The sequence below is a fragment of the Schistocerca cancellata genome, chromosome 2, assembly GCF_023864275.1.
Source record: "Schistocerca cancellata isolate TAMUIC-IGC-003103 chromosome 2, iqSchCanc2.1, whole genome shotgun sequence".
Classification (NCBI taxonomy): Eukaryota; Metazoa; Arthropoda; class Insecta; order Orthoptera; family Acrididae; genus Schistocerca; species Schistocerca cancellata.
Window position 1 is genome coordinate 976420377 of NC_064627.1, and position 15660 is coordinate 976436036.

At 37.6% G+C, this 15660-nt stretch overlaps 1 protein-coding gene across 2 annotated transcripts in view; it reads left to right on the forward strand.

Moving 5' to 3' along the window:
• The window catches only part of LOC126162955 (katanin p80 WD40 repeat-containing subunit B1-like), a 132314-nt gene extending 120970 nt beyond the window's left edge, over window positions 1–11344 (forward strand). For both annotated transcript variants that reach the window (XM_049919790.1, XM_049919789.1), the window contains 2 exons: window positions 4746–4865; window positions 10381–11344. In XM_049919790.1, coding sequence (XP_049775747.1) covers window positions 4746–4865; window positions 10381–10516 — 256 coding nt within the window. In that variant the 3' untranslated portion in view covers window positions 10517–11344. The remainder of the gene's footprint in view (window positions 1–4745; window positions 4866–10380) is intronic.
• Window positions 11345–15660: the final 4316 nt, after the last annotated feature.

A 15660-nucleotide genomic window follows, 5' to 3' on the forward strand; every position in this document is an offset into this window, starting at 1 on the left:
CTACAGCCACATGACGAAAATCTTCAGGTACTGTACCCCTTTTTGCCAGAAAGGCAGGTTTTTTTCCACGCCTTTTTTGGGATGAGAAGCCAGCGATCAATTGTCTGGCTAGATGGATCCTGTATGTGAGCTGATCATGCTGTCCACTTTCTCTTTTACTTATTTTCCAAAGGATAAAACTGTTCACTGCAGCAACGTCCACCAGGAAATAAAATATTCTATGCCACCATTTTACAGAACGTCTGCCAGTAGCATACCTTTCTCGTAATTGATCAAACTTATCGACACCACCAATTATTTTGTTATATTCTGCCACAACTTCAGGACATTCTCTCTGTACTAGTACCATCCTTGTTTTTTCCTTTTCACTGTTGCTGTTTGTCATGTGTCATGAATGGAAGACAGGAAACTGACTGGACGGTTATCCATCCATTTTTCTGCAGAAATGGCTCCTTTTGTTTCAAACTGGAGTTCTCCACGTTCCAATTTTACGTTTTCCTTCATAAATTTGGGTAAATCAAAAGTATTTACCTTACACTATAGCTTTGAGGAAAAAATCACAAAATGTCACGCAAACAGCACTGAAAGGCTCCTCTACAGAGCAACACTCAGCTATACAATGCCTATGCGCGAAGGTACAGCAAAAACGGTGAGAACTTCCGACGGGAAGCAGTACCCTATACTGTTCACTAGGTGGTAGCACCGTACAGAGGTGGGAACTGGGAAGCATGTTTCTCACGGCTGACGAAAGGGTTAAACAGTAATAACTGCAGAGATTTAAGCAGCGCAGTGCTTCTGCTGAAATGGGACTACGTGGAACAGAGTAAATCAGATCAGTAGACTGCTACTCTGCATTTGGAATGCGAGCCTTTCTAGACGAAAGTTTGTAATGAATAACCCACAACAATGACATTATACAGCAATATTTGAACTACAAGCCTACAACACACCAGCTTAGCTATTTCGTTGCACAAAATTTGGGATCTAATGAATTGACAAGGTTAACAAATGAAAAGAATTGAAATCATTAAGATGCTCAACTCGATTTATTATGACTACTATGGACGACTACCGTCAAATGGGGGTGATTTCGGACGGTTTTGTCGTTATTTTGATTGCAACTTTCGTATATATTGTTAGATTAAATTGATTGTTATGGAAGTGGTAGGGTACATGTGTAACGAATAAAATATACCAGAACCAGAAAGTGTATGTGTAGGTATATTTATCTGAGGCAGTTAAATAAAGTGTCCAAAGTCACCACTCGGATTGGAGTGATTTCGGACACGTGTTTTTTAAATCTCTGTCAGAAGTTAAGAGTATATAGAGGGCGAATTCGGACAGTTATTGCCGTTTTTTTAAATTCTACATGCTTTTTTTTAATTTTAGTGACATTTTACGCATTTTAAGGGAGCACTTTGTTACAAATAAGTGATATGGAATGATATAATAATGAATTTTATATATTACAGATAAGTTTTTATTTTGCAAGAATTTAAATAAACAGTCCCTTTGTTCACTTCTGCACGAACTCAATTAATATTTTCGCTGAAGCGAATGGAAAGATCTTCTGACTGTCATTTGAGGAATAAATGCACCCATTCTTCTCCTGGCAAGATATTACGAAATTTCTTCTCTTTTTGGCCAGATTTATCAAGGTAGCCTGTAACAAAATATCTAATATCCAATTTAGTGAAGGGAAATCCCCAATGTGCAGCCCTCAAGATACCTTGCTTCAACATTTCTTCTTCTTTACTTAGCACTGGCTGTCCTCCCATTTTTTTCGGATGTGCTTCCTGCACTTTATTTCGTAGGGTTGATTTAGGTATACCATACAGATCACATGCTTTTTTGTAGAATAATTTACCATTCTGAATATCACGAACAGCTTTATCTAAAAGTTCCAGGTCATAACAACACCGTACCGTTGCACCTCTCCTGCTCTTATACGTTCTTGGCATTGTCCGAAATCACCCCACACAGTACACAGTTTTGCAAAAACAGTCGTTATTTTATAACCTTGCATGAGAAACTCGACAAACGTGTACAGAAATTGTCTCAATGCTGTTAGCTACTGAGCACGTCGACAATTACGGTTACAATAACTTCCCACTCAGTGCAACAATACAAAGTTTCCACTTTACAATAATGAAAGGATTTTTAACACTGAGACTGTTCGTCAATTATTCACCTAAGGAAACAATTGATGCAAAATAAAAGTTGTGGAAAGCGATAAATGCAATTTTTTGCTTGAAATAACTGGTGCATGGACGTTAAAATAAGTAACTCTTTGTTTCTATGCAGTACCAAAGAGCAAATAAGCTATTCTGTCCGAATTCGCCACGTTTGACAGTATACTGTTTAAAAGAAAATAAAAATTTCAGATTCATGTCAATGCAACGGCTAGTGTTTGAAATTTAAAAATATCTTATTGTGACCATAAGCATACATGTTTCTTAGGAAATCAAGGTAAAAGAGATGTAACAACCAAGCAAAATGCACCTACATTTAATTCAACTGGTGAAAACCACAACAGCTGTGTCAAAATAGCATTTCAATCACAAATAGTTTCATAACATTATAGTGGCATCTTTAGGTGACAAACTATTGATCTTTCAATACATAATGTCAAAATCTCCATAACGGTAAATAAGAGAAGCTCCCTACGTTCCTGCACAAACTTGGCATCATATATTATGCAACTGTCATTAATAAAATAACCAGAGTAACTAGATAAGGATCTAACCCAGACATATGTGGTGTATCTTCACAACTACCAGGGCCGCCTTCCTAGCACAACATTTATAGTATGTGAAGTATAACCTCCCCGTCCCACACCTATAGAGGTGCGGGCTGTTCCTAGTGAAACCTGATGTATAGTCAGACCCGACTGGTGTCACTGCAGTGTCAGCCATACCCTCCATCATCAGTGCCTCCTCAAGCCCCATGTTAATATACCTAACAGCTGTGTGAAGATGAGCCCGATCATGACACTGATAAAGCTGTACAAGGTGTACATTTTTACATCTTTCCCAGATCACCACCTATGTCATACTGCCTGTTCCTACACCTCTGCCATGAGAACTGAGAACTATCCAACAGCAGAACCTCCTCCTTTCTATTTGAATTAACAACTGACTCGGGCTTCTCAACTGTTGAGAATCTGCACTGTGCACTTAACAACAGTTACTACCTCATAGAATGTGCATATTTACCAGTTACGTTTGCTGTAAATATCACTTTGTCTATACAACCCATGAAAACTGCAATATGACTGTCCAAACCATTCAAGAACCCTGAATGGCTTCACAATTGGAAGACAACAGTTTGGAGTGCATTTGTCCTCTTCTGGCCTCCATAAACAGATATGTTCTCCTATGGGGTCTCTCTCTAGCCCTTCCTCTCCCCATTCTTTACTCACTCCCTCCCCTCCCCCACTCCCCCTGCCTTCCCTCTCCATTCATAACTACATCTGTGCTTCACAATCCAGTGACCACAGTGCAACATTTACTTTGTATGTGGAGAGTACTCATACCGCAATTTATTAATTGTACCTTGTACAAGATGTGCAATGTAGGGGCTGAACTAACCCATAGATTTTATATAAAATGTGGCCTTTCTTCCGAAGACATAATTTTCATTTTGAAGGCAGAAGAATAATTGTATATACAATATATTGCAAATATTTTCTGCATTCCAAAAGGTCTGCTTAGCTGTGGACTTTTGAGTATTAATTGTAGTTCAGGGATTGTGGTGAAGTATCCATGCATCAAAAGTGATAAATACAAGACAGTTGATCCATTTGCATTTATAAGCAAAAATGGAACATTATTGCATCAACTTTGCTGCCAACATGTTTATGCTCTCTAACTCTTGAATTATAAATGTGGCGTGATTTTTTAATACACATCAACTATTCTTTTAAAAGAGATTCACTGATCAGCAGTTGTTGGGTAATTTGCTTAGTCAGTTGGATGTTTACTATCTTAAAAATCACTGTGTTAACTTCTTCAGGTATTGATGTACTTTATTTGTAAGTTTTTGATATACTTTTTAAATTATTGCCTAATTCACAATCTAAAATCAATTACAGTAACAGGACATTACACATTACTCTATGTACTATTGAAAATACAATAATTATAGACAATGACTTATTACTCTGTGTAGGATAATTCTTTATGTTGCCATAAGGCAGTGGCTCCTTCATAAATGTGACTTGTGATCTCTGGTAACACTCGTTATAGAGGAGGATGACAGAAATTTAGTGGGGTTCATATTTGGCACCTTTTGTGCACAATGCACACATAGCTGTAATATATAACATTTTTTATGTTAACTATGAATTAGCATTTGGTATTCTGTCAATAGACAGAATGGTAAGACTCTGGACTCAAACTTGGGAGGGTGGTAGATCCAGTCCCTCAATGGCCATCCAGATTTAGGTTCATTGTGGTTTTCCTAAAGTGATTAAGCTTAATTGCTGCTACTTTTACTTCCTTCCTAGATGCATGACCATCGTGTCTGCACCTCTATTGGTACAAAGTTAAAGACTATTTGCAATTAATGGATTTTCTCCTGTGTAGAGAATGAAAAATATTTTTGCATTTTCTGTTTTAAATCAACACAGTACATGTCTCTTATATCTCTTATTCACATTAAGTGTTATAAATGTTCTCAGGTTTCATCTGTTTTTTGAGGCTAGCTGTTTAAAATTGTTAATTTTATTGACATTCCTCTTGCAGATACATGACTGTAGGCTGCAATGCTCTTCGCCTTATACTGAAGCATTTTGCTTCCATTATAAAGACTAATATATTAGCACCAATTCAAACAGTAGGAGTCGATATTTCCCGTGAAGAAAGGTAAGTCCCAAATAATAATAATAATAATAATAATAATAATATACCCCGTGGAGGCCCGGGAAAAGAATAGGTCTCCGGTATGTTCTGCCAGTTGTAAAAGCCGATGAAAAGAACAAACCACTAATAGGGCTAACCCCCCCCCCCCTTTTAGTGTAATTAGTTGGTTCAGGACAGAACTAATGAAGCCTCGGACAAGCGCTGTCCTGGTGGGGGACGACGCTTGAACCCTATGCCCGTCCACAATGGTAACGACACTGCTAGCCACACGGCAAATGATTTAAATACGAATAGAGGTGTTTTGCAGGATATGCTTCCTGCAACCACTCTAGAAGGAAAACAAAGGCAGAGGATGAGATGAGATGGTCAGATGAAGTTAACTGGCACCTCATGTTCTGTTATTACCAAGCAACAAACTTAGGAACCAACACAACTGGATACAGATCACAAGTATACACAAAATTTATTACCAGACACACCCAGAATTAAAATTTTTAACAGAACAACGACTAGCTGATCAGATCCGTGTAATAATAAAAAATAACAGGATACCCCAGTCAGAATTAGAAAACATCAAACAACAAGTACAACAAATACTGGAACAAAATAATGTGCAATCAGAAGAAGAAGAAAATACGGCAATGGACTCAAACATCCCAGAGCAAACAAACAAAGAACAACACGCATCAATTAAACAATCAGAGGAAAACGAAATCTTAAGACAGCCACCAGAACAAGCACAAATAGAATATGAAGTGACACACATGTTAGATGTAGAAGAAAAATTTCAGGTGACATATATAGAATACAAAGACACAAATACAGACATTAGACCATTCTTGCATAGACCACCAAATAACCCACAAGTTGAAACAACAATAACAACTACCAACACAATCATACACAACAAAATAAATGAAAATACAACTATGGAAGAGTTACAACTACTGGTTTAGGTAGGAGCACTCACTACACTAAATATACACACTAGGCAGAGATCAGAACCAACCAACACGCAGAAGAAACCTACAAAACAGGCATGGCAACGCAGGCTACAGATCAGAATAGAAAAACTGAGAAAAGACATTGGACAGCTAACACAATTTATAAGAAATGAAATATCATACAAAAAAACGAAAAAGGTTAGGAAAAATCTCACAACAAGAAGCGATAGAGCAATTAGATGAAAAGAAGCAGAAATTACAAGCATTGGCCAAACGACTTAGAAGATGCAAAAAAAGTGAAAATAGAAGGAAACAAAACCAAACCTTCAACACAAACCAAAAGAAATTTTACCAGACAATAGATAACACACATATTAAAATAGACAATCCACCAAACATAACAGACATGGAACACTTCTGGAGCAACATATGATCAAACCCGGTACAACATAACAAGCATGCACGGTGGATACAAGCAGAAACAGACTCATACAAGATGATACCACAAATGCCTGAAGTGATAATTTTGCAACATGAAGTCACCCAAGCAATTAATTCTACTCACAGTTGGAAAGCCCCTGGAAAAGATAAAATAGCAAATTTCTGGCTAAAGAAGTTCACCTCAACACATTCACATCTAACTAAATTATTTAACAGTTACATTGCAGACCCATACACATTCCCTGATGCACTTACACATGGAATAACCTATCTGAAGCCTAAAGATCAAGCAGACACAGCAAACCCAGCAAAATATCGCCCCATAACATGCCTACCAACAATATACAAAATATTAACTCCAGTCATTACACAGAAATTAAAACACATACAACACAGAACAAAATTATAAATGAAGAACAAAAAGACTGCTGCAAAGGTGCACGAGGATGTAAAGAGCAACTGATAATAGATGCAGAGGTGACATATCGAGCTAAAACCAAACAAATACATTGATTACCAAAAAGCTTTTGATAGTGTACCCCACTCATGGTTGCTACAGATAGTGGAAATATACACTCCTGGAAATGGAAAAAAGAACACATTGACACCGGTGTGTCAGACCCACCATACTTGCTCCGGACACTGCGAGAGGGCTGTACAAGCAATGATCACACGCACGGCACAGCGGAGACACCAGGAACTGCGGTGTTGGCCGTCGAATGGCGCTAGCTGCGCAGCATTTGTGCACCGCCGCCGTCAGTGTCAGCCAGTTTGCCGTGGCATACGGAGCTCCATCGCAGTCTTTAACACTGGTAGCATGCCGCGACAGCGTGGACGTGAACCGTATGTGCAGTTGACGGACTTTGAGCGAGGGCGTATAGTGGGCATGCGGGAGGCCGGGTGGACGTACCGCCGAATTGCTCAACATGTGGGGCGTGAGGTCTCCACAGTACATCGATGTTGTCGCCAGTGGTCGGCGGAAGGTGCACGTGCCCGTCGACCTGGGACCGGACCGCAGCGACGCACGGATGCACGCCAAGACCGTAGGATCCTATGCAGTGCCGTAGGGGACTGCACCGCCACTTCCCAGCAAATTAGGGACACTGTTGCTCCTGGGGTATCGGCGAGGACCATTCGCAACCGTCTCCATGAAGCTGGGCTACGGTCCCGCACACCGTTAGGCCGTCTTCCGCTCACGCCCCAACATCGTGCAGCCCGCCTCCAGTGGTGTCGCGACAGGCGTGAATGGAGGGCGAATGGAGACGTGTCGTCTTCAGCGATGAGAGTCGCTTCTGCCTTGGTGCCAATGATGATCGTATGCGTGTTTGGCGCCGTGCAGGTGAGCGCCACAATCAGGACTGCATACGACCGAGGCACACAGGGCCAACACCCGGCATCATGGTGTGGGGAGCGATCTCCTACACTGGTCGTACACCACTGGTGATCGTCGAGGGGACACTGAATAGTGCACGGTACATCCAAACCGTCATCGAACCCATCGTTCTACCATTCCTAGACCGGCAAGGGAACTTGCTGTTCCAACAGGACAATGCACGTCCGCATGTATCCCGTGCCACCCAACGTGCTCTAGAAGGTGTAAGTCAACTACCCTGGCCAGCAAGATCTCCAGATCTGTCCCCCATTGAGCATGTTTGGGACTGGATGAAGCGTCGTCTCACGCGGTCTGCACGTCCAGCACGAACGCTGGTCCAACTGAGGCGCCAGGTGGAAATGGCATGGCAAGCCGTTCCACAGGACTACATCCAGCATCTCTAAGATTGTCTCCATGGGAGAATAGCAGCCTGCATTGCTGCGAAAGGTGGATATACACTGTACTAGTGCCGACATTGTGCATGCTCTGTTGCCTGTGTCTATGTGCCTGTGGTTCTGTCAGTGTGATCATGTGATGTATCTGACCCCAGGAATGTGTCAATAAAGTTTCCCCTTCCTGGGACAATGAATTCACGGTGTTCTTATTTCAATTTCCAGGAGTGTATAAAGTAGATCCTAAATTGATACAGTTCCTAAACATAGTAATGAAAAATTGGAAAACCACACTTAATATCCAAACAAATTCAAATAATATATCATCATAGCCAATGCAGATTAAGCGTGGGATATACCAAGGAGACTCATGAAGTCCTTTCTGGTTCTGCCTTGCTCTGAAACCACTATCAAACATCCTAAATAATACAAATTATGATACAGTATTACTGGAACATACCAACACAAAATCACACATTTGCTATACATGGATGACCTAAAACTAATGGCAGCAACAAATCAACAACTCAACCAATTACTAAAGATAACAGAAGTATTCAGCAATGATATAAATATGGCTTTTGGAACAGACAAATGTAAGAAAAATAGCATAGTCAAGGGAAAACACATTAAACAAGAAGATTACGTATTGGATAACCGCAGCGACTGCATAGAAGCGATGGAGAAAACAGCTGCCTATAAATAGTATACAGACAAAAAATAGGAATAGATAATACAAATATTAAGGAAGAACTAAAAGAAAAATATAGACAAAGACTAACAAAAATACTGCAAACAGAATTGATAGCAAGAAACAAGACAAAAGCTATAAATACCTATGCTATACCAATATTGACCTACTCATTTGGAGAAGTGAATTGGAGTAACACAGACCTAGAAGCATTCAATACGCTTACACGATCACAATGCCACAAATATAGAACACATCACATACATTCAGCAACAGAAAGATTCACATTAAGCAGAAAGGAAGGAGGAAGAGGATTTATCGACATAAAAAACCTACATCATGAACAGGTAGACAATTTAAGAAAATTCTTTATAGAACGAGCAGAAACTAGCAAAATACACAAAGCAATGACTCATATAAATACATCGGCTACACCATTGCAATTTCATAACCACTTCTACAACCCTTTGGATCACATAACATCAACAAATACGAAGAAAGTAAATTGGAAAAAGAAAACACTACATGGCAAGCACCCGTATCATCTAACACAGCCACACATCGATCAAGACGCATCCAACACATGGCTAAGAAAAGGCAATATATACAGTGAGACGGAAGGATTCATGATTGCAATACAGGATCAAACAATAAACACCAGATATTACAGCAAGCATATTATTAAAGATCCCAATAACACAACAGATAAATTCAGACTTTGCAAACAACAAATAGAAACAATAGATCACATCACAAGTGGATGTACAATACTAGCAAATACAGAATACCCCAGAGGACATGACAATGTAGCAGAAATAATACATCAACAACTTGCCATACAACATAAAATAATAAAACAACACGTTCCCACATACAAGTATGCACCACAAAACGTACTGGAGAATGATGAATACAAATTATACTGGAACAGAACCATTGTAACATAAAACAACACCACAAACAAACCTGACATCATAGTCACCAATAAAAAGAAGAAATTAACACAACTAATCGAAATATCCATACCCAATACAACAAATATACAGAAGAAAACAGGAGAAAAAATTGAAAAATACATCCAACTGGCTGAGGAAGTCAAGGACATGTGGCATCAGGATAAAGTTGACATCACACCAATCATACTATCAACTACAGGAGTCATACCACACAATATCCACCAGTACATCAACGCAATACAGCTACATCCAAACGTATATATACAACTACAAAAATCTGTAATTATTGATACATGTTCAATTACCCGAAAGTTCCTAAATGCAATGTAACATATACCGTACAGTTAAAAGGAAGTCACGCTTGATCAAGGTCCGCGTCACTTTCCATTTTTAACTAGACATAATGTCTGAGACAGGAAAGAGAAATAATAATAATAACAGTTGTATATGTAAGTGTTGGAGGTATTTGGAATATTTGTATTAACTGAATTAATTCATGTGCAAGGCAGATTATTTTGTAAATGAGGGAGGGGGAAGGTTACCAGTATATGACATCACATACAATAACATTTGTTGAACAATAGAAATTATTTTTCATATGGAATTATTTAAGTGCTAAGTGATAAATTTCATTTCAGTATATCTGTGTAAAAGGTAATTTGCCATTCTATTTTGATGCTATATTCAAACATGTTGGTAATAATTTCGTGTTTGATTTTCAGGTACAAAAAATGCCTAAGCTGTTATAAAAGTTTAATGACAATTCGAGCTTTCCTGCTGAAACGGCAGACAATGCAGGGGAAACTTGGACAATCATTTCGTGAACTACATAATCTGATGCAAGAACTTGATGAATAGATAACATTTACTGACAAAAGAAGAAAACAACTATTAGTGAAAGTAATAACCAAAGCTCACAGATAACAAGCAGTTTGCTCATACTGAAATAGTTTAGTTGTTACTAAAATAGATGCAGGAAATGGGACAGAACACTTATTTGAGCTTTGTCATTCCATTTACTTAATGCATTTTTAAATAGTAAAATTTTGTATACAATGTTGAGATATGTATGTTGCAACTCATACATGCTTTTTTTGAAATTTATGAGGTGTATAAAAAAGTACTTGTATGAAAAACACTTTAAATATGACATCAATTTGTTTTGCATGTATGTTGTATTCTGCTGATATTCAGCTTATAAAATTGAGTCCGGTAATGTGCTGTCCGTCCAAAATATTTTTCATGTTTGTCACATTTAAGAACACAGGACTGATAATACATACTTAAAGATGCCTTAATGTCACAGTATTTATGAGGAACGAATGGTTTGCAAAGTTGTACAGTATGACTGCCCAGCAGTAACAGGAACACTAATTTATTTTCTAGTTAATTTAAAGTGCAGTGACTGGATGAAAGTTTTTGGATGTGTGTAAAATAAGTTAATTGTTTTGTTGATTGTGTGACTTTTTGTTTAGTTTGTACTTTTTATGATGTGCCTTTAAAAGTAACCCAGTGTCTAATCTTGCCAGATATGGGGGTAACTGAAATGTGATCTTAATTTTTATAGTGCCATTAGGAACATTACAAAAGTATTTCATATCATAAAAAATGTAGTGACATATTTTTAGTTATTAATACTATTTTAGAGTGGCAGAATAATATTTTATTGTGATTTTTGTTATGTAAATAACAAAAATATTTTAAAAATACTTTTGATTTTAAACAAATTTTAATGTTTTTCTTCAGTTCTTTCCTTTTGTGCTAGTCTTGTTTTGTAAAAAAAGTAAATAGTGATTGTAAAAAGAAGAAAAAAAAGATGGCGAGGAAATGAAAGAATATGCTTCTGCATTACATAAATATCAAATATTTTTTATACAGATTCTACCCGTGCAGGTACTTGTTTCCAGTTATGGTTTTATGTGCCTGTAGTGTAGAATGATGTCCCTTCAATGCAGATATTTGTTAATAATGTTTTTGAGATTGGCAGTTCAGTTCCTGCAGTAATTTTTGTGTTGAAAGAAGCATTCCATGACCAAAACTACTTTTTTTACTTTGTGATCAACCAGCCAGTGGATGTCAGGGATCTTTTGAATAGTTCAATTTGTCACATGTGTCAGTTACTCCGAATTACTCAAGAAACTAATGCCACTGCCAACATGATGCTTCATATTTTAACCATTGGGAGCAGTAAGGGTGATCACTTTGCTGTATTGGCAGTATGTACCTTTGCAACAGATTTAGTTGATACAATGTATAAATTTGCATGTTGCACAGAGAAATTTTCCAACAAAAGTAAAACTAGGCTATTTAGTGAGACAGTTACCTTCCTTAATTAATGCCACTTGTGGCTTTAAAGGTAACTTGTCCATTAATATTCAGATGTGAAGTCTTTCTCCTTCTTTACATAACTTCCACATAACTGTATTAAATTGGAAATTATTTATGAATGTCACATTTATTTTGTGCTGATCCATTGTAGATGTTCCAGATGCAGTCTGATTTAGATAAAGTGAGAAGCAATGTTTAAAAAGTTACTATTTGGGTATGTGATATAAGACTGTTACAGTTTTAAACACTGTGATAATGGATAAAATTAGATGTACCTGATTCTGTTGCTGACTGATAATCAACATAATAACAACAGAACAGATTAAATCCTAAAACAAATATTCTAAAATACAGAATGATTTTAGTTGAGCCCATAACAGTTGAGGGAATCACATGATCAACTACATTAAAATAAGTACCAGATGTCATTAGGGAAGAAGGGAAACAGAATCACTGTGTAGTCTGAAAAGGAAGAGAATAGATGTGATGTTCTGTTATGAGTGGTGAAGTCATTTGTAGTTTAAAGGTAGGAGTGGAGCACAGTATTCAGTTAAACCAAAAATATAAACTGGCAAATTCCAGTAATGTCTTAAATGTAAGGGCTAGGAATTGAACTGAGCCCCATTAATACAATATTGTGCAGAAGTGGGAAAATGAAAATTGAATTAAAAATATAGTGTTACAGAAGGTTGTTGAAAATTAAGGAGACTGAAGATAAGAAGTGAAAGGTAGTCAACAGAATCAGCAAGGAAAGGAATTGATGGGAAACGCTAACTAGAAGGAAGGGCAGGATGATAGAACATATTTTAAAACATCTTATTAGTCATAGAGGGTGAACATTTTAGAGGAAAGCTGAAATTAGAGTTGAAATAAGAACAGGGAATCGCTGACTAGCAGCTGACTGCTGAAAGCCACATAGAATATGCAACCACTCAACCAAAAAATAAAAAATAAAATAAAATAAAAAAATAAAAAAAAAATAAAAATGTTTTAGTTTATCACTCTTTTTTAGGCTGAAGTAGGTACACGCACCCAAATGCCCACATTTGCACCACAGCAAATCATTGTTACAAATATTAACTATAATACAAAATATTTGCCCCTTTGCATACTGCGACATATCATAAACTTCATTTTGATTTATAACAAAATGTATGAAATAGTGATGATGTCCACCTTGTGTGTGACATTCTGTGTAAATGTTTATTTTCAGGGCAGTGTTCTGTCCATTAAATTATTATTATAGAACATATTTGACAGTACATCTCCTCCCCCCCCCTTCTCTCTCTCTCTCTCTCTCTCTCTCTCTCTCTCTCTCTCTCTCTCTCTCTCTCTCTCTCTCTCTCTTTTTATGATATACTACGTAACCTAGTCTGCCTTGGTGCATGAGCCTTACTGGCCGACATTTTAATGTTGAGTTCAAACCATAACAGAACTCGATAATTTTCATAGAAACAAAACATTACCTTAGATGAAATTAATTTTAAGTACCAGAAAGTAAAATAACAGACTAAAATAAATCTGGACACACCATTTATGTTATTTTGTACCAAGCTTTGTGGAACAGTGGTGAGATATTGCACCCGAATTCATGCGTGTGGCATAAGAAATAACTGACAGGGAATGCACGACCCTAGAATGTACTGAAAATACCACTTGTGAGATGTCCTTGTTATCTACTGAAAGATATTAATTAAAGTTCAGGCTCCGAGGTCACTGACCGAATGATATATGATGAGGGACAATGTCGTTAATTTTTTTTTTTTCTGCTACCAGAAATCAGCCGATCACAAAAAGGTGAATGTCACTTAAAATACTGAACATGAAGCTCTTGCTCTATGTAGCAATGGGAAAAGCTTTTACACAGTAAGTTATGGTGTACTTAGCAACTAAAATGAGTATGTAACAGTTGGTGTTAGGCTGAAATCAAACAAATATGGTACGAATGTAAATATTGGGCTGTGTTACAGATGAATCTGTGGCCACAACCTTTATTTGGCATTCTCATTCATTGGCTTTGTCAACTGATAAACAAGCTATCAATTTTCATCCTAATCCACACTGTCGGCTGCACTACATATCAGTCTGTAACCACAACCAAATCAACTGATTTCAGCTGAATACTTCTTGGGATGTACTCATTTTAGCAAGTGATCGTGGTACATAATATGTCATTCAGATGACTATTTGAGTACCTGGAAAATGGGATTCTGTGGAAGTTATTCTATGGTGTGGCACTACTTCTACTTGTTTGAACTCAAGGCATTAGTTTTGGTCAAAGGTAAAATGAATGTGGTCTTTGTAGTGTGAAGTTTTGCATCTCGAATTTTGGCAACAGTTTAAAATATAGTGAGATATGCCTTTTGCCTCCAAAAGAAGAGCCATTACACTGTGTTTCAGATAAAGTTTGGAGGATTTGACAGACAGGTGTGATGTTTGAACCTATATCCAAAGGGGCAACTTTAGATGAACAACAGCATAACTTGTCCGTCACATCAGTTCACACAAGAGCCCAGCAACTATTCCCTGTACTTTGGAGAGAATCATAACATTTCCTGCCTTTTAATGTACCAGAACTAGGGATGAGCTAAGCTGTAAATTACAACTAATAAATTCCTGTTCCAACCATATAGTAACTCTCAGAAGCATATTAACTATTTAATATATTCCAGATAGGCCATGAAGTGCACTATGAAGAAATCAGCAAAATACTTGGCACTATACAGCACTTCATGTGTAAATTGGTAAACTTTTCATTGAATGCCTTCTTTTCAAATGTTCCCACGTTAGCCAAGGTAGTTTTAAAACCTAATACTTGATAACAAATATCACACTGCACATTTTTGTTATCACCTTCTCTTACAGGAAATACGCCCACATTTCTAGCTACTACACAGAAGTTTCAAATGTAAAATTTCTATACTTCACTTTCCTACAATATATTTGTATAACACGTGATTACAGGATAACAGTCTAGTACATTGTAAATGTTGCACAATTTCTGCATTGGAACAGTGGCACTTCAATTACAATGGAGCAACTCTGCACTCAGCAGCTCATCCCTGTTAACTGTTACCAAAGGAACAAATGTATTCCAGCTGTGAGTAACACCTGTATCATGTGTACCTGTTAATGAGGCACAGCCGCCATACTGAATAGTTGCATTGATACATTCTGAAGGGATGTAAAGCTGTGCATGTCACACAGTGAAAAAAATAGTGTTCTGTGACTACAGTATCAATAAGTCAAAACTGGAATTGGTCAACTCCTACAAATACTTGGGTTTGATTCTGCAGGGATTTGAAATGGAATGATCATTTAGGTTCAGTCAAGGGTGAGGCTGGTGGAAGCCTTTGGTTCATTGGTGGTATATTAGGGAAATGCAATCTGCCATCTAAGGAGACTGCTAACAAAACACTTGTGCAACCCATGCTAAAATATTGCTCAAGTGTGTTTGATTCCATGATAGATGTGACCAATGGAGGATATTGAACATACACTAAGGAAAGCAGCCTCAATGGTCACAGGTTTGTTTGACCCATGGGAGAGCATTGCAGAGATGTTGAAAAAGCCTGAACTGTCGGGCATGTGAAGATGACCCAACTATTTCTTGAGACAAAATTGTTAAGGCTTTTGTGGCCACTTGTTGACAAACTGCTTGTAGGATTCTGTCT